Source organism: Telmatherina bonti, assembly GCF_933228915.1.
Source record: "Telmatherina bonti genome assembly, chromosome: 20".
NCBI lineage: Eukaryota > Metazoa > Chordata > Actinopteri > Atheriniformes > Telmatherinidae > Telmatherina > Telmatherina bonti.
Window position 1 is genome coordinate 16,561,556 of NC_136618.1, and position 23,406 is coordinate 16,584,961.

The 23,406-nt window shown below is 39.3% G+C and overlaps 1 protein-coding gene across 2 annotated transcripts in view; it reads right to left on the reverse strand.

Moving 5' to 3' along the window:
• The window catches only part of prex2 (phosphatidylinositol-3,4,5-trisphosphate-dependent Rac exchange factor 2), a 101,677-nt gene that overhangs the window by 6,271 nt on the left and 72,000 nt on the right, over nt 1-23,406 (reverse strand). Inside the window, exons 30-39 of one of the 2 annotated variants that reach the window (XM_079259835.1) lie at nt 23,197-23,325; nt 22,289-22,330; nt 20,019-20,116; nt 19,767-19,913; nt 17,012-17,114; nt 16,733-16,876; nt 16,493-16,607; nt 6,509-6,575; nt 4,993-5,183; nt 1,092-1,194 (exon numbers count right to left, since the gene is read on the reverse strand). In XM_079259835.1, the coding sequence (XP_079115961.1) occupies nt 1,092-1,194; nt 4,993-5,183; nt 6,509-6,575; nt 16,493-16,607; nt 16,733-16,876; nt 17,012-17,114; nt 19,767-19,913; nt 20,019-20,116; nt 22,289-22,330; nt 23,197-23,325 (1,139 nt within the window). Of the gene's footprint in view, nt 1-1,091; nt 1,195-4,992; nt 5,184-6,508; nt 6,576-16,492; nt 16,608-16,732; nt 16,877-17,011; nt 17,115-18,270; nt 18,309-19,766; nt 19,914-20,018; nt 20,117-22,288; nt 22,331-23,196; nt 23,326-23,406 lie in introns of those variants that run through there. The other variant, XM_079259836.1, reaches the window with a different exon arrangement.

A 23,406-nucleotide genomic window follows, 5' to 3' on the forward strand; every position in this document is an offset into this window, starting at 1 on the left:
AAATGACCTCAGATCAGGTTACGTGAAGTTACATCGTCCAGACTGCCATCCTTTTTCTCTAAGGCCACATCTACTTCTGCAAAATTTCAGCCTCTTGATGAACCTCTCCTCTCATTGCAAGCAGCTCCATAACCCTTACTGCCAGATCTTTTAAGGAAAACATAAGGTACAAGCCAAGATTCAGTCAAGGCTGAAGGCTTGGGGTAAAAATTAGTTGAAGCCAAAAGACAAAAAAGACCTGAAAGAGACATGCAGACAAACAAGTCTGATGCAAACAACCACCAAACAGTCTATTTCAGATGATTTCTGGAGTAGATTTTATGCCTTTATTTTCCAAAGCCAGCGAGTAAAGGCAGGCAGTCTGAATGAAGAGTCAGAGAATGACATGGTGCAAGTGGTGTGGGCATCTGGGAAGCAACCCAGGGACATTTGTGCTTATGCTGAATACCAAACCACCAAACCAATGACAAGTTATTCTGTACTTTAGGTTAAATTCACACTCTGGCTGCCGTGGATTTACAGTATATGTGGAAAGACTGAGAGCCGATAAACATGTTTTACGTTAAACATATGCAAAGGGAAGTTTACAGGAGCTTTGACACCTTTCTAAACAGTAACTGAGAGCTGTGAGGCCAGTCAGGGTGGTAGACAGTGAACTGAACCACCTGTCTCAACTGGGATTTCCACCTATGTTGATCAAGCCTGCAGTTCATTTAATGACTGAAAGCAGAAATGGAGCAAAGGAGTGAAAAATACTATATGTGAAGGGAAAATTTACACAAAAGCTCGTTGCAGCAGCATGAGCAATCTGTGTATGCACAACGGAGCATGCAATGCATCAAATAAGCTCTGCTTATTTAGTCTTGCATGGTTTCTGTTGCAGCCAGAGAGACCAATACTTCCTGCTTCTTTCAGTGTTTTTCAACTGAATGCAGATCTTCAAGTAAATAAATAGCTAAACTGTTGTCAAATTGCAGTCAGTGGTTTAATGAGATTTACTCCTCACAAAACTTTCAACATGCATTTGACCAGAAAGCATCTGGTTGCCCAGCTGTGTAGATATTCATGGAAAGATGTAAAAAAAGTGGTACCTGTTTCCTCATGACATCAGTGGCCTGCATGATGCAGCGAGGGGGAAGGCCGTGGTTTCGAGCCAACAGGATGGCCTGCTCCAGTGTCACACTCAGAGTGCAGCTGATGATCAGACAGAAAACAAAAAGGTTTAGTGAAAACATATGCTTGTCTGCCTGTAAGACAGGTTCTTAGTAAGGGAGGATGCGTGATTGTCAAATAAGCCAATGATAACGGCACATTTACAAAATACTGTCGAGTCAAAAATAGAACGTCTTTCACTGGTGCTGCATGTTGAGAATATTATACCTCAATACAATACTTAAAACAACCAGTGACAGCTATGCATATTTATTCACAGACTTGTGAAAAAGGAACTTGGAAAAACATCAACAGAAAGCAAAGACACGTGCACCTCTGGCCTTCATCCACATTCAGTATGTGGCCAAATTAATTTCAGCCTGATCCATGACCACATTTCTTCTTTTTCACACCTCGTCATTATCCTCACAGTCCTCCTACTTGGCCTTTGCTCATCTCCTTACCAGTGAGTCATTTTTCTTGAATTACCTTCTTTACAAAAAAAAAAAAAAAAAAAATCAGGCACAGCTGGCAAAAATGAAGCATTGGGATAATAAAAAGCCTTCTGCTTTGGCTTGAGCAGACGGAGGGTCTGAAACTGTTGTTGCACCTGAAAAGTCCTTTCATCATCGTTGTATCAGTTAGAATTAATAAAGAGCACTGGAAGAGCACAAACCTCCACCAAAGCAGCTTATTTCCACCCATACTGTGATTTCCACCCTTTATTCTAGTCCCTCATTCATTTTATATGTAGATTCCCAGATTAAGTGTTAATAAATCCACAATGTCTTGGCTATTTTGTGTTTTGTTTTGTTTTGTTTTTTTTGTATTTGTATATCATGATTTTTTCTCTTGCAGTGATGCAAGTACAAAAGATCCTCTATATTTCCTGTTCTGGTTGGTAGTATCCAGAATTTTGTCGCAATCCAGGTCAATATTTGGTACTGTATCTTGTAAAACTTGTTGGGAACTTCTGCTGTATTTTTTTGGTAAAGCACCCAGACCATTTATTGTGAAGTCATACGGACTTTACCGAAAATGGCCCAATCTCACAAAATTCCCTTAAAAAAAAAAAAAAAGAAAGAAAAATGCCATCTGGATTACCATCTGGATCTAAATAGTGATCCAGATCAAAATTTAATGGAATCTCAGTGAGACCAAGACCTATTCCCAGTTTTAAAAAAAAAATCATGAAAATCTGTCCAGCAGTTTTTGCATCAAGTTCTAAACAAACAGACAAACAGATAAATGGCTGCAAAAACATAACCTCTGCCACCTCCTCAGCGGAGATAAATAAAAAAAAAAAAAGTCCAAGGACAAGCCGGCGTATCTACAGTGGCAGAGGTAATATGCTTTCTGTAAACGTGCGATGTGTGTAAAACGACTGTTGACATGAGTTTGTGATTTATTAGTCTCAGCTAACTTTGTTTCCCGACACATACGGTGCAAAGACATTCATGCCTACGCAGCCTCCCTCCCTGGAGAGCCGGTGACAAGTGTCAACAATTCTTGTGACCTTTCTTTGATAACGGCACTAGAATATCGATCCAGTGTATTTCCACTGCAAACTGTACTGTCCAACTGTTTGATTTCCATTTAACAATGCTGCCATGGAGTCACTAAGAAATCTGAGCTGTTTCCTTAGTAGTTGTTACTTTCATGGAACAATTTAACAAGAAAAACAAGAAAAATAGGCAGATGCAGAAGAGGGTGGGGGCTTACTGATGCTAGACGCCAGCACTTTAAGTCAATCAGATCTGGTTTTAAAAGTCTCTTTTGGGCTCCAGTTGCATATCTTTACGACAGCTTAACATGATGTGGTAAATATAATGAACACAACAATTGTTTGACCGACATCCCAACAGAGAACTGTCCTTTCACAGGCCATCCCCAGAATACTTCCAGTACCCATTTTGAGCTTCCCACTCTGACAAACAGGGAACGTTTGGGGGGGAAGGGGTCATCCAAAGAGGATCTTTAAATATCTATTCAGCTGGAGCAGGATGAAGGAGCTGCACAGGATCTGTATATGTGCGTGTGTGTGTGTGTGTGTGTGTGTGTGGAGCGCCACCGTTTTTTGTTTCATTAGGGCTGGTGAGATAGGAAAAGATGATTTATACCCATCTGTTTTATGTCGTTCCAACCCATATCCCATTTACACTCTGTTTCTCCAGAGCCGAGTACATACTGACAAATGAGAAGAAAGAAGAGAGACAAACATAAACGAAGGGGAAGATGGTGGGTGCAAAAAGAGGAACAATGAACAGACGGTGGGATGTGGGGTGGGGTGGGGGGATGGGGGATAAAAGAGCATATAAATGCCAAGCATGAGTATTAGCTGGATGAACAACAGATGAATAATGAACAGAAACAAGGGAAAATATCAGTTCTTTGGGAAAGTTAGTACACTGAAATGTATATAAATATATCTCTTTATTTTTGTAAAAAGACAGTTTTCTTTCCACTTTGTTGTTTTACTTCGCTGTGAGGCTGTGAAATTTGCCTTTCTTGTGTTTTTGTGGGGCTGATGGGACAAAAAAAAAAAAAATATGGCGAGGAAAGGCACGTAGCAAACTGCAAACTGCTGATACTTCCAAAATATCCTACTTTCACTGTTATTAAAACTCATCCATCAAGCCAACTAATCCAATCAATGGAGCCTGAGAAGGCTGACACACTGATAAAGTTATTTCCACATTACTAATTAAGTGTCTCGGCTTCATGGGTTTCAACAATTATTACAGATTTAGTTTGTGTGCTCACTGTTTACGTCGTTTTGACAGGAAAAGTAATGCCATGTATTTCGATATAATCTCTGTTCTGCCAAATGTAAAGGGGGGGTTCTTTATAAAGCCTTGGCTGCCAAAGTCGATTTTTAGGATACTTGCATTTGTGATTCACTCTTGTAATCCCAACACCAAGTTACCCATCACTCTGCAGCTTTAGAGGGTGAAACGGTGCTTTAGGAGGACGCTGGTACACAAATAACCCTAAATATGACAAGACTTGCCACCTGCTATGTCACGGTCCACTTAGCCTGCCTGTCTGGCTGAGTTGTGGCTAGTGTGTGCGATTGCACAGACACATGGGGGAGATATACACAAAACTCAGCCTTGTGGGTTAATAAAGTAGCAGAACTCATTGCACAGACAGGAACTTTCTATTAGAGCTCAGGCAAGGAGGCGTCTCTCTCCGCAGCACTTTATCAAGCCATCAGTCACTTGCGGCGGAACACACGAACGCGCGGGTGTGCGACTTTGTGCGTGTGACTGAGACGCAAAGATATGGAAACTGTCAGGGGGTGAAGAAAGAGGGCATCAGAGAGATGGGTGCGCGGATGGAGGGAGAGAGTATGAGGCAGAGATGAAAGCTGGAAACAGGGATCAGCGGTGACAAACGATGGGGATATTTTTGTACTTATGCATTGATGAATGGTGCCCTCAGCAGTAGGTGAATTAGAAGGCCGTATATAGAATTCAGTGAGAGTGGAACTAATTGACCCCGTCCTCTTCCTGAGTTAAGTGCTCTGCCTACTTTAAATCTCTAATTTGGTCTGAGGAACAATGGGCCTTTTAAACTACAATATCCTTCTGCTGATTAATGCAGAGAAATGTGTATTCACAGAAATCACCACAAAGCACCGAGCTGGGCGCACAAATAGGAGGTAGAATGGTATAAAAGGAGTTTGAACAGCATCAGGAAAAAAACTGGCATAAAACATCTGAGGTGAGAACATGTCATTGCCATTGAAATGGAAGTTACAGTAAAATCACAAGCAGATAAGGTATAATTTACCTTGATGAGGCTCATGAAGAGAAATATATGTGCCCACTCACTCACCGATGAACACCGCTGTTGCACATGACAATGTGTGTGGCTCCCAGACGTGAGCAGAGCTCAGAGGCCACAGTGAGCAGCCCCACTCCAGAAGCCCCGCAGGCGGTGTGCTGACAGGCAGCGGTGCGGCGGCTGCTGATAAAACTTTCCATCAGGCGGTAGAGCTCCTCTAGAGCATTGAAGGGACGCATTAGCTGGGCAGGAAACAAAGAGAGCGCAAGTTGTTACAGCGGGCAGGATTTAAATACATAAAAAAATTAGAAGAAAACTAATGTTTTGGGGTTTTTGTTATTTCTCACATGGTCATACAAAAGGTAAAACAAGACTTTACAGTACAAAAACAAAACAATACAGAGCACCATGCTCGAAAAGGAGCAGGAAAAAGAACATTTCTTGTAATATCTGTCGTCCCCCCCCCCCCCCCCCCCCCCTTTTTTTTTTTTTAAATGAAACAAAACGCACCAATAAATGGTGATTTGATTTTCTTAACAATACTAAATGAAAAGAAAAAGAGAAAAAAACTGATTGTCATCGCATAGCATGCCATATGTCTGAAATTATTCACTTTATAGATAGATAATTTCCCACATTTCAACTGTTTGCGATAATTTCCACAAATTAAATTAAATTTCTCATACATATAATTGTGTACCGTCACATTTACATGTTGACATGTGGTGAGATGGTTGTGAGGAAAAAAGGATTTGCAGATTGTGAGACACTCAAGGCTCATCTTTCAGGCTCATGCAATGTTAAAAGTCTGAGTCAGAGGTCTGAACACATCACACATGTTTTAAAATCTTTACACTGACTTCCAGTCAATCACAGGGTAGATTTCAAAACCCTGCTGACTGTTTACAAATCCCAGAATGGTTTAGGACCAGAATACATCTGTGATATGTTCAGAGAATATCAACCAAACAGAGCTCTTCAATCCAAAGACTCAGGTCAACTAGTCCAGACCAGAGTCCAGACTAAACATGGAGAAGCGGCATTTAGCTGTTACGCTGCAAACAAGTGGAATAATCTGCCAGTGGAGATTAAACTCTCACCAAATGTAGAAACTTTTAAATCCAGGTTAAAAACATTTCTTTTCTCATGCACCTATGCATGACATCTACACAGTAACTTTTACTTAATTCTGCTTTTAATTATTTTAATATAATTTATGATTTTATTATAATTTTGTTATTTGTATTTTCTTTTATGCTTTTTTTCCTGTAATGCTTTTAGTGTTTCATGTAAAGCACTTTGAATTGTCTTGTACATGAAAGGTGCTATACAAATAAACTTGCCTTGCCTTAAAAGTTTTAGGTAGTAACTTCAGGTAATCACAGCTGGAATATGGAGCATTTGTTACCTGTACAGCTTTAAAAAACCTAAAAGCGCACCTTCTGAAACTTAACATTTAATTTAATTCCAGTCATCTTGATGTGACGGATAGTTTTTGATGCGCAGACTTAATTATTTTCCCCCGAGGGATCATGAACATGGTGTGACGCCGTTAAAGATGAATTACCTTATCTATGAGGGCGGCTTTGGGTGCAGCACTGGGCGGCATGTTGGACTGATCAAGGAAAAAGGCCCTGGAGAGAGAAGATGAGAAGACATTACACATGAAGGCTGACATAAAATGGATATTTGTGCAGCTGTGTTAAGTTCACACATGCTGCTGTAGAATTTTTGTTTTGTTTTTATTCAGTAGCGTCATAGCTTGAGATCCTAAACATTTCTCTGCACCATTAGGTCAATAGGCGTGCTGGCTGGCTTGCTGGAAAAAGTAGGCCAGCTACTTATTATGGAGCACCAGCCTCTAACTATCAATCATGAGAGTAACTTGGGCACAGCAGAGCAGAAACACAGACTAAGCATCTCTTGTCCTGGGCATCGCTCCAAACGCTACTGCCTCATTCATTCATGGAGTAAAGTCAATTTAGAGCCGTTTTCCTCTTCCTCCGCAGGAGGCAGCACTGCACTGGCGTCCCTATACAGACGATGGTGGACCGTATGCCGCAATGAGTCCTTCTGAGGTGGAGAGCTGCTGCTGCAAACTCAGCACTTTGTGACTCCATCAAATCTGAGTAATCCAGCAACGCGCTAAAAATAGGTTCACAACATTGCATTAAACCCCGGGTAATAAAGTCACATACTCCATTACATCTCGCCAGAGGCAGCAAGAAAATACAGCATATTGTACATCCAGTCATTAACTTCTCATTTCTGGTATCACATGTCTAATAATTAAGGAAAAATCTTTACTAAAAGGTAGACTTTGAGGAAGGGAGATTGTTTACAAGAATCAGTGGAGCATAGCTCATTCATCTGCATTGATTCTGCTACTGAGTGATTAAAATCAGGCCAAGGAGGCATTCATTATGAGGGTGGTATTTCTGTTTGACATAGTATTAATGAAATTAATTAATCAGAGTTAATGAGTCCAGATTTCATGGTGATGATAAACCATCTAGGCTGGAATGAAGTCGCTGGGAGTGCAAACTTAGTCAGGAATAAAGTTACAAATATACACTGCTCACATAAGCATGTCCACTCAACATCAGTTGCATTAGTGGGACATCAGCTTGTCCAGTCGCTTGTGGACTGATTGTGAATGGATTCTATGTGTTGTAAATCCAGCATGACCGGCTTGGCAGTTTGTCTGTGATGGTATGATGAGTCATATCTGTGGAGGGCTGCTAAGACCCCCATGTACTAGTCAGAAGTTCCCTGACTGCCATTAGGTACTGGGATGAGATCCTCAGACCCGCTGTCAGTTCATATGGGCTGCAGTGGGACCTGGATTTCTTCTGATGCGTGACAACGCTCATTTATGGCGATCTCAGATGTGTTTTATTTTTTTAAGCATGCGTGCCTGCATCCACCCAGGCTCGTGTCCATATTCAAAACAGATGACTAAACCTGCAGAAAACATTGCCGTTAACCATCTGGCTAATGAGGCTATGAGTCTGAAGTCTGACAAATTTACCCAAGCCCACTCACAAGCTGAGATGAGCAGCTTAAGCCTTTTACACATTCACTTGTTACAGGTGTCCAGGTTTTAAATCCATATCTAGCAAATTATTCATTAACCTTACGGCGTGCTCCACGAAATGACTACAAGGAGAGTCTGGTAAAGGTTCACAAGGAATTAATAGCCCATCTAATTGGTTCAAGATGGCCTTAATATTCAAAAGATGCTCTAAATAAACTGGAGTTGTAAAACTGGAATATGCGCCGTTTTCATTTTCAGTTTTTCAAAAGGCTTTCTGAGCTGTTGTGTTCATCAAAAAGTTTCTGTAATTTCAGTTGTGTTTTGTGAAATCTCGAACTTTTCTGCAGTAAGTCGTCTCGAGTTTTTATGTAGCACCACAGGGCTGCTGTAAAACATAATCGCACTGGTTGAGGGAAATTTAAGTGTGTGCATACTTCCCTGTGCTGTTGTAAAAGGAGAGTGGGGAAAACAAACCCGCTGAGTAAATAAAAGATACAACCTCCAACCGGAGCATCAATCTTCTATTGAGCCCAAACAGAGATTACATGAGGAAGACTTGGAGTGTGAGCACAATGCAAAATTAAACTCATAGATCAAAATCTCTTCCTGTACAGCCCCTCACCTGGCTCTGGCTGCAGACTTAGTGTGTTAACAGCTTACTTCAGCTGTAAATTGACTACAGTGACTTGTCCCCGTTATCTGTCAAATGCTCTGATTTTGATCAATAAACCACAATGTAAACCACAATATGGCAGATAAGATATGAGTTTTGCATTTCTGCACATCTCCCCTTCATCTGTATACATTTATTCATCTCTTTCAGGCTGAATAAAGGACATTGTCTGACTCTTGGACATTTTTTTTTGCCTTTACAAAAGAACGCCAAAGTACACACCACAAAGGTGTCTTGGAGGTCTGCAACGAGGAAATATTAGCATTCAGGCTGCAAGTGAGTAGAACTTGTTATCTCCAGAGCCAAGTCAAAACTTTGGAATGAAAGCACCTTTTGAAGCATTTATTATGGATGTAAATGTAGCTTTTGGGCTGTTTGAATGGCACACTTCTGATCTTGTTTATCGTTTTTCATACCTAGTAGCATTCCTTAACATTTTCCAAAAAGCAAAAAAAAAAACAAAAAAAAAAAAAACAGCTTTGTCTTTTTAATTCTCCATTTCTTATAAGAAAGTCCTGCCGATGCAAACCCCTGCCCACCATCTGGTCGTCTTAGTGCAACAAAATCAGAAGTTACAGGAGCTTTGAGATCACGCTTACCATGGTTTTTTCTGTTACGCAAGGCCCCCCCTTCCCATTAGTGTTTTTGCTTTTACCGGAGCTCAAGACCACAGGTAAAGCCTGCCTTTGGCTCTTCCAGCAATGGCCAACCACCCACTGACCACACACATTCATCCAAAAGGATTTCTCATGAGGCGCTAATGGAGAATTTGGCTGCAGGCCAAAGATGGCGTGTTCTGCTTGTAGCTGGTTGATTTTACGGAGCCAATGAGAACACTTTATTCTCTTTGTTTCTTTTTTTTTTCATGACAATGGGACACTCAAGGCCCTTTTTGCAGCACAAAAGCAGAAGAAGTCAGCTGCTGCATCAAAGAAAAGGAGGCACACACGTGTTCAAAAGAGCTGCGTGGGAATGGTTTTATTAGCGTCATTTCCTTCATTCAAAGCATACAAAAGAATCTTAAATAATCCCCAGAATATCCGGAAATACATGACAAACGTTACAATTGAGGTATTTTGGTTATAGACTCATTGGCACAGGGGGGACAGAGGTAAATTAGCTTGAATTTATGACAGTGCGTGTTGATCCATGTATTTTACCCACAAGGCCATGATGAATGACACTCACTGTTATTAAATTCCCCATCTGCTGGGGAGGCAGTAATGAGGGGCTACATGGAGCCCTCACATGCCCCACAGTGAGGCTGCTGCATTGACAAAAGCAGAAGTGTGTGAATGAAATGTGTTGGAGGTCATTTCTTTACCTTGTGACTCTCTCTTATGCAAGCAGATACATATTTATGACCAAATATATGTCAAATGTAGCACACGCCAGGGGGGCTGGCCTTAAAACCCACCCGAATTATTGTATATTCATATGCTATGGCCCTGATGAAGGGAGGAGGGGGGGGACTGAAAGTATGAAAAGTGATCTAATGACAAAAATGGTGCATTTTTAATCATATGAAACACGCTTAACAGTCTTCATACCTAAAACAGATTTGTATTCACAGTGTTTTACTGACAAAGTGAAATAAAGATGTATTATCAACAGCTAGGCATATGCAAGGTTAATAGCTAGCTTACAAAGGTGAACTAGTTTATTACTCTTTACCCTGCTTATGCTGTAAATGAATACAAAACATTCTTGGCAGCTTAAAAAGGTGATTTCAAAAAAGAAAAAAACTAAACCTAAAGCAATGAATCAAAGTCTTTATTTTACACCATGAAGCATCACTAAACGTGGAGCGGTAATAATTAAAGCCATGCAATATGGATGAGAAGTGTTAAATGGAAGCAGCTCAGCCCTCCAGGCTTAATAAACAGGGGTTCAGTGCACAGTAGCTGGAGCAGAACAAAGCCTCACCACCTTCCTCAGAGATACTGAGCTCAGATCGGCCTCCCTTTACCACTGCAAAGTCTGCAGCGTTTTCTAAAGTGAAGAAACACCAGAAAGAGAAGGTCTGATCTTGTTCAAGAGAAATATACAAGCAGACTATGTCAGAGGCAGGAAAATATACAGGGTTGTTTTAATATTGTGTTAATACACAGTTGCTGAAACGAGTTAAATTCTTAAACCTATAAAGGTGAAGCCATCTTTGTCTTAGATAAGCCAGACATAAAAAGTTAAAAAGTACATTCTCTCAAGGGCTATACCAGTATTGTTTCTATGCACTTGTGTTATTTGAGCATTTCCTCTCTCTGGCATTTCAGGGATAACCACTGTACTTAAGCAGGATTCCCGTGGATGTGATGCTTTAACACGGGTCTTTCTGCTGTTGGAATGACTGGAGCTTGTCTCAACTCTCCAGAGCAAACTCCACTAAGCAAAGCAAACTTCGAATTTTTATTCGGCAATGCAAGATATCATCACATTTAAAATGAACGGGAAGGAAAACCGCTGTTTTCCAAAATGCTTTTGCAAGAATCTTGTTTGATGTACTTGACAACTTTAGGTTGTTGGTTTTTTTTTAAAACTTTTATGGTTAACATTTCACACATTAAATAGCATAAGCGGTTTTATAAGAGCATAATGAAAGATTAAGCAGCAGTTTCTAATGTTTTTGCATATGCAGTAGTCGTACATATTATGCATGACATTCTAAACAATCGCTGACATCTTGTGCACTGCCTCCACAACACAGATTTTTCACTAAAGCAACTCACAAGCCCCTAAATTCATCTGCCGAGTCTTTGCATAGAAATATATATATGGTAGTTTAAAGTGCCACTAGTAGACTTTGCCGCCTAATGAAGGCTAATCCAGCATCTATACAGCATCCTGCTCTCTATAGCAAACATATATATATATATGTACATATATGTACATATATATATATATATATATATATACATATATATATATATATATATATATATGTACATATATACATATATATATATGTACATATATACATATATATATATGTACATATATATATATGTACATATATATATATGTACATATATACATATATATATATACATATATATATATATATATATATATATATATATATATATATATATATATATATATATATATGTATATATGTACATATATATATATATATATGTACATATATATATGTATATATGTACATATATATATATATGTACATATATATATATATATATACATATATATATATATATATATATATATATATATATATATATATATATATATATATATGTACATATATACATATATATATATATATATATATATATATATATATATATATATATATATATATATAAATATAAATGTATATATATGTATATGTACATATATATATACATATATATGTACATATATATATGTATATGTACACGTACACACACACACACATATATATATATATATATATATATATATATATATATATATATATATATAGAGAGAGAGAGAGAGAGAGAGAGAGAGAGAGAGAGATATACACACACACACACACACACTCACACACACACACATATTCACAGGATGCGTTTTTTATTGGTGCCACCTCATCGATTTTAGAGGGCAGGCTCAGGTAGCTGGGGGAAGGTGTGGTCAATGACAGTATCCATTAATGGGGGAAATGGTTCTTTCCCTTAATGAGGTCACAAAAGGAAAGACTCCCACATGTTTGCTAAAAAGTGGAACAAGCAAGAGAGGGGACAGAATTTTGCCCCTTATACATACACAGGCTATGGGGACGTATATGACTGTCAAAAAACCTCTAGAAAGTGAATTTAGTATAATATGGGACCTTTAAATCTTCCCTCGCATAACCTAAAGCCATAACCTAACATTAGGCTGGAAAGTAACAATGGGACTAATGTCTGTTCCAAATTCAGCAAACAGCAGCAAAGACACAAGAGAGACAACTGAAACAATCACCTGCTACAAGCATTTTCTATTCCTGCTTGATTTAAACAAACAAGTCAAAAGCAGTCTGATTACCAATTCCCAGTTGCTTGTGTAGGAGAAGGGACTCAGCACAAATGACTAAGAGGCTGTGCTCAGTGATGACAGATGAAGCATGATATTTAACAGCCCATAATAACACTATACATCAACTGCTGGGCAGAGCTATACATTATTATTGCTGAACTTTCAACCATTAATCAGACTGTAGAAATTACATGATGAAAACATAACAAAGGTTTTGATTCGAAGAGGAGCAACGTAAGAGTTCACCACAGTTAATAAAATAATACCCAGTGGCGACAGTAAAAGCTTACAATTTCTCCTGCAAGCCAAAGATATAGATTCAGAAAAGAGTGCTCAGAGTGCACCTGCAGCACCGATATGTGCTGCACATACAGCTCACCAGCAGACTGAATGCAGTGATTTTACCCTCCATTCTCTCATACTGCTGCTCTTAAATCAATAATGAGCAAGCAACTGAGGGGGGGAACCCAATTCCCTCCTGAAAAGTCCTGTCAGTGAGAGCAAAATGAGACAGAATAACAAATCTGCAAAAATCGCCTCCCTTTTTCTGCTCTATCCTCTTTCTAAAACACTCCTTCCCTTTCCCAAAATCCATTCTATATTTATCTTAAAGGAGTACAATGAATTTTGCTCACCAATTTTTGAGTTTTCTTCCACTTACAATAGGATTTTTTTTCTTTCTGTCTATATGCACATATCAGCTTGGGACTAAATCTTGCAAAAGTTCAGGCTCTGGACAACCACTAACAGGGTGATTTGAATGTTTGTGGGGAGCTTTTGTGAATCAGGGGAGCCCACCATCCCCACAATGATTGCTGGCAAAAGCAATGTAGTACAGCATTTATTTATGATTTTTGGATTTTAATATAAAATGCAAGGCCTGCATTCACTTATACAAGTTGCCCAGAAAAAGCATATTTCCCCCTGTTATAGTGCAGACAAAGCATGAGAATAACTAACAAAAATCCTACCTCTACCAGGAAGTATTATTAGTCCTCAGTATATTTTCTCAACAAAGTTAGTTACCTTATTTTTATTGATTAAAAAAAACATGTCAGGTGCCTTAAATTCTAAGGAGTGACTGCAATCTGTCTTGCAGCATGAAAACCTTGAACACGGCTGTGCGGATCATTCGGTTCAGTGCTGTGTGTGCAAGACTGTCTGTCTTTCTGTCAGTCAGCCTCTGGCTCTGGCTTATAGTGTGGGTTTAACCCAACACTGCTGTGGCTCAGCTCCAAGCATAACAAGGTGTCTGAGGTTGGAATGCCGCAATGGAGAGCAAAGTGACATCACGGTCTGTCCTGTGGTCAGCAGAAAGACGGATGGCAGTAGGCAAAAGAAAACTACTGGTAATGACGCTGTTGAGAGAGAGTGGGAACCCTGACTGCTGAAAACCAAGCATGAAAATGTATGGCATGTAAAACAATGAAAATGTTATGGAAATACTGACTTCATTGTTTTATTATCTTTATTTGTCATTCTGAAAACTAAAAATGAACTAAATGAGTTTAAAAGACAAAGCAGAGAAAATGTAAGCTAACTGAAAAAAGGGCAATTAAACATTGAATAATCTCATTCTCCCGAGAGCTGAATTAATAAAAAGGTCTGACATAGTGAAAACAAAGGCCTATTTCATCAATTGCCTGGTGGTAAGTTCATCATTTATTCATACATTGCCAGGTTATAAACAAGTGTTGAATGTCAAGTTCATTAAATCAGTCGATCACCCCTTTACTCATTTTTTTCTTACTCTTAACTTTATGTGCACTGAAATGACAAATATTTATATGTATATTTATTTATTTTTTTAGATTTTTGCCTTTTAGTGCGATCTAAAAAGGCTAACTGGGCATTCATCTTGCATCCTACCTCTTCTCGGAACCCTCACAAGTCAGTAAAAGTCAGTCTGATGCTGTGTCTTGTCTTTTTTTCCCTTCATGATTGTCTTTCTTTTCCTTACTTTCACCTACCCTTCTGTTTTTCTCTAAAATTAAAAGAAGAAGGAATTTACATGTAATGTAGTGCCAGAAAGCAAATAACAGCTGTCATGTGACGCCCCAGGCTGCAACACAAAGTTGTAAAGTGCCGTTTCTCAGCCCAGGGATGCTGTAGGGCAACAATGGCTGCAGGAATTGGCATAGTGAACGGTAGTGTGCATTAAAAACAAGTTAGAAGCACAAAGTTTCATGGTCTGAAACATATGCAGTATTTCTTTAAGACTTGGCAAATAATAAAGCATGACACTTAATAACACTAAACAAAGATCCACCTTCACTTCTCAGTTTTTTTTATTTGATTAAAAAAATTTATAAAACATTTTGTGCAACTTTCTCCCCTCAAACTTAACTTTGAGAAGATGTTTTGTCATCATGTCTGTGCAACAACAAAAACAAAAGCTCCTGCACTTTATCTGCTTTGAAAAAGTCTATTTTTTACTTGGATGAATGCTTGTTCTTTTGGTGCATATACATGCCAGTTTAACTGCCACTGATACACCCCACTGCAGTGCGGTATATGCTCAGTAGGAGACCTAAGAGCTCAGAGAGCTTGTTTAGTTTACTCTAGCTCCTTCCCTGAAGCATATGGTTTGTCTACATCCTTACCAAGCACTCCTAATACCACCCCAAATCACCAGCCCTAGTTGTTTGTGTCTTGTTAAACACATCTGCTCCATCTCACTGCTTGGGCCTTTGTTGACAAATCAATTAGATTCTTTCCACACGGGTCAAATTGTGCAGGATTTGGCACTAAAACTAAAACCAAAGGTGTTTCTGGAAAACATATGTATGGTTTTCGCTGCTAAGCTGTGTAAGGATTGGGATGACTTTGTGCTAACAGGTAGCAAGAACTAAAATAAAATGTTGGAATAATGACATTTTAAACACTGGTGAGAACAGTGTGGCCCAAAAGGAACTCCACTAAATGAAATGGATGAGACAAAATGCTAACTTTCTTCTACAAAAGGTTATAGAGTCCCAGAAGATGGAGCAGAAAATATGACACAAAGAGACAGAAGGGCAGTTAGAAATGCCCGACGAACAAAAAGATTTCTGTTCCAGCACAATTTGCCATTCACAGCTGTGAATTGGGAAACGCGCGCTCACTTTTCAACCATCAAGACGAGACACCACAAACAAATTAAAAAGGGCTCTACAGAGAGCAATGCCTGTAAATGAATGTTCTGTTGTGGTGGGACGGCACTGAAGATGCACCAGTGCCTGAGTCATAAATCATCCAAACCTCCACAGCAGATTTTCCCTTAACAAGATCAAAGTTTATCTATACTCTCTACTCTCCTTTTAAACCTAATTATTCACACAGTCTGCAGCAGGTATTTAGGTGAGGCCCACCGGTTCCCCTCCAGGTGCTTGATAAAGAAAACAGACGTCTGAGGTCACATTGAGTTTCTATGCTTCCCAGCTCTCTCCACGCTGTCTATACGAGGCTGCTTTAAACGCTAGACTTTCCTTACTCGCACACTCAGGAAGTTAGAGAGAAATTTTCTTTTCATCTCTTTCCATCTCATTAAATTATCCACACCTGGCCAATCACAGGGGGTCTTCAGTGTACAGCAAACCAATGGGGCGTAAAGTAACTGAGTGCAGCAGCTGTACAGAGGCGCTGCACCAAACTTGGGGACACGCTGGGTGTTCTCATCCAATCACCGCTGCCCCTGCTGGGCGTGTTCACAGCCAATCACAAAACATTCCCACTGTGCTTCTTCCAGCCAATCACCTTGAGGCGCTGCTGGGAGTCTTAAGAGTCAAACCCAGCAAAACAGAAGGTCGCCTTGATTTATATTAGATCTAAAACGATATGTGTGTGCATCTTGCATACCATACCTCAGTCTCTTGTAGTACTGTTTGACCTTATCCAATGAGGCAGCATTAATTTGGGCCTGGTATTCCTCCACTGACACGTTGTCTCTGTAGTAGTATCCCTCCATACTCTCCAGTGCTAGACAGGGAGCAAAAGATAAGAGTTAAAGACACAACGAAGCACTGTATTCATTTTCCTACATCATCTACAGTAAAATGTGGTTTGCATCTACTTGGTAGCTTCCTGAACTAGGCTCACTATACCTTGGGTGAAGAGCACAGGGTAGATTTTGATGCCTCCTCCGTTTTTCAGCCTGTAAGGCAGTTGTGAAAAGTAAAAGCTCTCAAGGTAGAAGGAGACTTTTAAGGCCTGGCGGGTGCCCTCCACCTTGTATGAAATGGGCATGTCTGCCAGAGGAGAAACACATAATTCACAGCACTTTTTTAATTCTTTACCCAAATGTCTCCTGATTTAAAAGCTTATTTTAAAAGGGTTATCTTAAAGAAGTGAAACACATTTTGTACAGATTTTAGAGTACATACTGGCAACCAGTGGCTCTCCTTCAAACTCCAGGAAGTAGAAAGTAACCTTCTCCAAATCGATCAGAGCAACCTGAGTGTCTTCCAGCATGGCCTGTTCATCAGTCTAAGGAGAAAAACACATTACTAACAATGCAGGTTGAAAGGAAATACTCCAATTATTTACTTAAAGGAAACAAGCTGTAACAGGCGAGAGGAACTCCAAACTTTACTCTCACTAATTTTGATTTAACCTAATTTATTTTTACATGCTGTATTTTATTTAGACCCACCAACTGCTGTTTCTGGATCAAAATATGTGTCATTCATGCTCTGTGAAGCAGACAGAGTTGGGAAAACCATTTTAATTACTTTTTACTCCCCCCTGACAGTAGCTTTATGGCAAACTGTAGTATCTGAGGCGTGACGTTTTCATTTTTCTTTATTGTCTGTCTGAAAAAATGAATATCATAGAATTAATTTAGATCCTAATATTAACCATCTCTCTATTACTTCTCCTCCTTGTAAAGGTTGATAGTGTGGAGGCTGCTTAACAAGTCCCCAGCACTGTATAAATGCACAAAAGTCACTCAAAGACTAAATTTCTGTTTATATTCATGAAAGCAGGGTCGTCTACAACAAAACATTTTTTTTTAGAACTTAGTTATAGATAGACTTGTTTCAGAGGTTTAAAAAGAAACTTGTGTTTGTGCATTCTTGTGGAAAAAGAATACTGTTCATGAGTTCACACATGACAGCGTGTTTACAGGCACGTCTTTGTCTGCCTTCATGTTTACTTTCGCTTACTTGTGCTTGTTTACATCTTCAAATGAGTGTGCATACATGGTTCCTCTACAAACATCCACTAAGGGACCCAAAGCAAGCAGACATCTGCTTGTGGCCACGGCAACAGCAGTTCAACTGCTACGGTTTGTGATGCTCTGCACTCCTCTCTCGTCCCATTTTCCCCTTTCTGTTTTTGTTTTCCTTTATTTCCTACTCCCCGCCTCCCCATCCGCAGCATGCAGAGGTCTAAGCCAGAGCAGCAGCAGTAGTAGAACAGGATTAGGGGCTTTCTCTAAAGACACACTGGTGCCCACCGTCCCGCCAAGTGACGCCTTGTGAAAGTTTATCTCAAAGGGTGCCACACAAACACATTCCCTCCTGGCACACCAGGATTCAGCCAGCACAAAAACACAAACATGCAGCAGCCACAGCTCTTCTCATGCTGCCTTTCATGTGATGCCCCAAGCTGGACGGGGTTGAGAATTCTTTGTAATCACCTTTAGTTACTGAGCGGCAGTTCTGTTCCACACGGACACTTGATATGAAAACGTTTATGAAATGCACGTCAGGCACAGAGAGATCAGACAAATCATAGTATTCCTGCTGATTCTGGTAGGTGAAATAAAAGTTTTCACAAAGACTACAAAATTTAAGAATTATAATGAAGATTGAATAAAATGCAAAACCGATAACAAAACAAGATATAAAACAAGAATAAAATAGAAAAAAAAGGCCAAAATAGAGCAAAACAATATAAGAAAAACACATTCAAATTAAATAAATGCAAAAAAAAAAACCAAAATATAGGGATTTTCATCCACAAACGCTACTGGTTTCCAATGGCTTGCTAAGTTTACTACGTGTACTTTTTCTTCCAAATGGTGACCACTTCTCCCTGTATCGCAAGATCAAGTTCGTATTTATTGTCCATTCGTTTGTGTTCCAGAAAGGTTAACAAAATCTATTATATTATTATTATTATTATATTAATGGTATAAAAATGGGTCTGTTGAAAGTACAGTAGAAAAGCATCTCAAGATGTGATACCACCCCATAGTGAATGGGGGGATTATAAAAGAAAACATGGCTCCTACCCAAACAAAAGTAAATAGTATAACAAAATAAAAGAAAGCAAAAAAACACGACCAAAAGAAAAAGCCTTCAAAGCAAAGTCTTAATCTCCATTCACTTTATACAAAAACTATTACCTTGATGTGACATTTTAACCTTGTGAAAGTTTGAATTACGGCAGAAAAGTAGATGATTACACATAAATACACAGCAGGATGGATGAACTTTAAATTAACTCAACATCCATTCACCAACAATCTTTTATTGTTTCTCTGTTTTCCCCAGTTTTACTGACAGTTTTTAGCTGATTTACTTCATGTAATGTCGTGATTCAAGGTTTCATGCCTTTGATATGGCCATGAGGGAATTTCACATTGATGTTTTTGTTATATGTGCTTGAGACAACCTTTCCAAGTTTGAACAGCTCCTGTGCAGAGGATGAAGAAGCTGTCTGCTATATAAAAAAGAAAACGCAGGGATTTCAGCTGTGGGATCTGGCTCTGCAAATCAGTGGTACACCTCAATGATCCAGACTTCTTGGTTACAGTCACTGCGGGCAGACTGTGTATCAAAGTCAGCACATTTTGGGGTTTTTTTGTTTGCGTAGCCTGGTAGTGACACTTTGACTGCTGATTTTGGCTCGATCCAAATGACAGTTTGCATCTTTTTTTTACTGAGCTTCACCTCACTATTATCCATAGAGAAAAACAGAAATATTAAAGCCTGTGTGATTCATTATCTGCAAGCTTTGTAATTCAGTCACTCATTTTCTTTGACATACAAATTAGTATGTTCTAGTTTTATCAGAGTATGGATGCTGCAGAGGGATTGATATTTTCAGTTAAAGGGAAAATCTCCATGAGCAACTACAGTTTTCAGTGTCTGTCAACATGAATAAACCAATAGCCAGCCTGCTGCTCACCAGATTGGGAGAGAGGAGGGACTGGAAGTGGAGAAGCAAGCCAGCGCTGGCAATCTGCTCCAGCCACCGACGGCTAGCTTCCTGAGCTTCTTGAAGTTCCTGAGGGTCCGGAAAGTCCTGGTCCAGCTCTTTCCCTACATTGTGGAACTGTCAGCGGATGCACAAAAAAAAAAGAAGAAAAGATAAGCTGAAAAGACTAATTTGATCTTAACTTGCAATTTCTTCACAACACACGCTGTTCATGTTATTAACCTGGTTAAGGACAGCCAGCAGGTGCTCTGAGAAGGCACACACAGCTGCAACTAGAGACTGACAGAACACCATGTCTCGACGTAACTGGATCTCCGAGTCTAGAGAGAAAACAAAAGTAGATCAACCAGAAAGCCGTCACAAGAGAGGAAAAATGTCCAAATAGTAAAAAATTGACATGCAAACAGATTTTACAAAAGAACAAAAGCGACAGAAATAAGATTAAAAGCTGCGGTTCAAAATGATAAGGCCAGAGATTAACAGAAAGGGAGAGTCATCTTGAGTTTGTTATGGTAATTGGACACAAATCCTTGGGTGAGACTCTCAGGAAGGTGACCAAAAGGTCTAGCAGTTTTTGCTTTTTGATGTAATGTTCTGGGTATCAAATATCACATCAAAAAAAATGAGCCAATGACAGGTGCACTCAAGTGGAAAATAATTGGATGCCATAATTTCCTGAGAAGTGGACCCTTTCACAAAAGGTCAACAATCCACTGAGTTTCAAATGAGTTCATGAACTCCTTCAAATGAGCAATGTGTCACAGAGAACGATCCACGCTTTTTAACCTAAATACTAGTTTGTCATTGATGGAGGTCTGTAATGGACCATAACGCAGAAACTGCATCAGCATTTATAGCCAGCCATGAATTTTCTAATGTGCATAGTGCAATTACAGATCAGATCCATTTTCATTTCCAGAACATAGTTGGGGAACAGGTGTCTTAATGAAGCTATTCCCAAACTTTTTAATCAAGGATTTAGAAACTCAGTGTGATGGAGGATCACTTTGTGAAGGCAAGTGTTGTGGACATGAAGGCTCAAACAAAACAGCACTTGCTGTCTTTTTATGAGACAAGTAAAGTGTAGATAACTATAATGGGAACAAATTTTCATAGTCGCTCATCAAATAAGCAAATAAGCATAGCTATTATTCCCACAGTGGGAATAATAGGTACGAATCTGGCACAGGTAACACTAAACTCTGTGCTTTGTCAATTATTTCTCTTTTTTAATAATATAAATGAACCATGTAAAGTCTGATTAGTCATCTTTACAACAAGGTGTAAGTTGAAGGTACCTGTTGTATAATCAGTAACACACAAATGTGTGGGTACATTTTTGGGAGCACTACCCATATGTTTAGATGCAAGGCCTTATTATCCAGTGGGCATTATGGGCACAGGACCAGGGGCCCACACCCACTAGGGGCCCATGTGGGGCCCATGTAGGGCAAAAACACCAGCATTTTGGATATGAAACAAAATGTATATAAAAGCCAGGTAGTTACACCACAGTGTCTAGTGTATTGCTACTGGTACCACTGGCTGAGAGATGTTAGAAATGTCGTTCCACAGTGTATCATTCCCACTTTTCACAATGTTGAGGTGGGGAAGAGGGCCCTTAGAACATTCTGGGCCCAAGAGCCTGTGCACTGTTAATCCGGCCCTGTTTAGATGACTTACCTACTCTATAGAAGTACAACCTTTGCAAGCTCATTGGCAAGGTGACTAATCACGCTTTTTAACTATGTGTTTTCAACCACTTTCAACCACAGTAGGCGGTATTACTAAAAGGAAAAAATAATCAACTACACACAAAATAATCAACTTTTTGTGCCAAGTTTATGTGCGTCACATCTTCAGATACAATTAATTTTTGCTGACAGAAGCGATGCATGTCAGATGTCACCCTCCACAGTTGTAATAATCACCATAATAACTTACTCGTATGAAAAATAAAATAAAATTTTAAAAAAAGAATTTGAGTAAGATGAGCAACATCAGCTGCATTTCTTCTGTTTTCGACTGCTTATACTTATTAAATACCATCTCTTTTTTTTTTTTGTTACTTATATCTCATTACTGTTCCAGTAGCCTTTTCTCAACATGCATCGTTTAACTTTTCTGGGTGCAAGTTATCTTTTTAAACAAAACTTGATTTTAAAGAAAAAACAAGACCTGGCATTAAAAAGCGTATATTGGCACTATAAATGCACCTTTTTCCTTTGCACTTAGATCTGATATCTAAAACCTTCTAACCAGTGTTGCACTTTAACTTTGCTGTTGCAAAAAATGTGCTTATGATTTCTAAGTATCATATTATCTCTGTATTATGTAATCTTTGTTTCGTTATTTAGATAAAGCAAATTCCATTCTCGCTCTGTGTCTTCGAAGACTATCATTTTTTGATGCAAAAACAATAACTTCAAGTTTAAATGTCATCAGACAGCACAATTTATATTTGGTCGCAGACAGAAGATGGTGGGACAAACCTGTGTACTGCAGTAAGACCAACAGGAGTCGTGTCTTCACCTCTGAAAGCAGCAAATAAAAGTAAGTGAGCCAGCAATTGACGTTATGTCACACTGCACAGAACCTCTCTTCTTAACTGCAATACTTTGACCTAATGTGTGCTAGAAACTCAATCCCTTAAGGTCACAAACAGGACAATGTTGGAGAACTTCAGCCCAGCTCCACAGCTGTTTATCTTTACAAACATTAGAAAAAAAGCACAATAAAATGTAACTTCCAGCATAGATAACAGCATAAATCCACATTTGTTTAGTCATAGTTTAGCTTTGGGTTACACGGCAAGAAGCCGCACTGTAAAAATAACCATCCTGGGGAGGAGTTTATACAGTCATGCTTCATATTACTAAGAGCTCTGCTTATTTTCATTTTCACCGTTGTGACCAGCAGCTCACCTTTCCCAGGAGTGTCATGTGGCTTTTTGTTTCAGCTGTTTGTGTCTGTCTGTTTAGCTGTGTGCTTGTGTGTGTGCACATGCTGCATCTCCTTATGTGTTTATGGATCTGATCACTGTGTCAATAGTCAAAAAGGCTTCTCCAAATTAACAAAAATAAAAAATAAAGAAACCCTACTGCTCCTTGATTCTCAGCTAGTTTTCATTTCAGGCTCCAGTTTATGAATCCCAGGAGGGTTTCGAGTTTAGTAGTGGCTGGGACTGCTTGTACTTTGACAACTGAAAAAGTCTACTATTTCGTCTGGTAAATTTGATGAGGCGTACTGAAGAATTGGCCGATTGAATGAGCATTTAATCCCAGGTGGCTTTTTATTATCTTCGTGCACACACTGACAGTGTTAGCACGCTGTGAAGACTTGAACGTCATTGCTTTTGTGTGTGTTCGCCATCTTTGAAGTGGCTCAGGTACACACTGACCTTCCACATATTTAGAAATCGTTTGTGTGAGAGCCTGAACGCTGCCGGGAAGGTTCCAGGGATCCTGCTTGACGTGGAGACGCAACTTTTTGGTGCAGTTCACCCTGGGCTCCATCTCCTGCTGAAACTCTGCCAGAAAAGATGCAGACAGACAGAACACGGTTCGCTGGATGTGACAGCAAGGCAGAGAAAACTAGGATTAATTTTTTT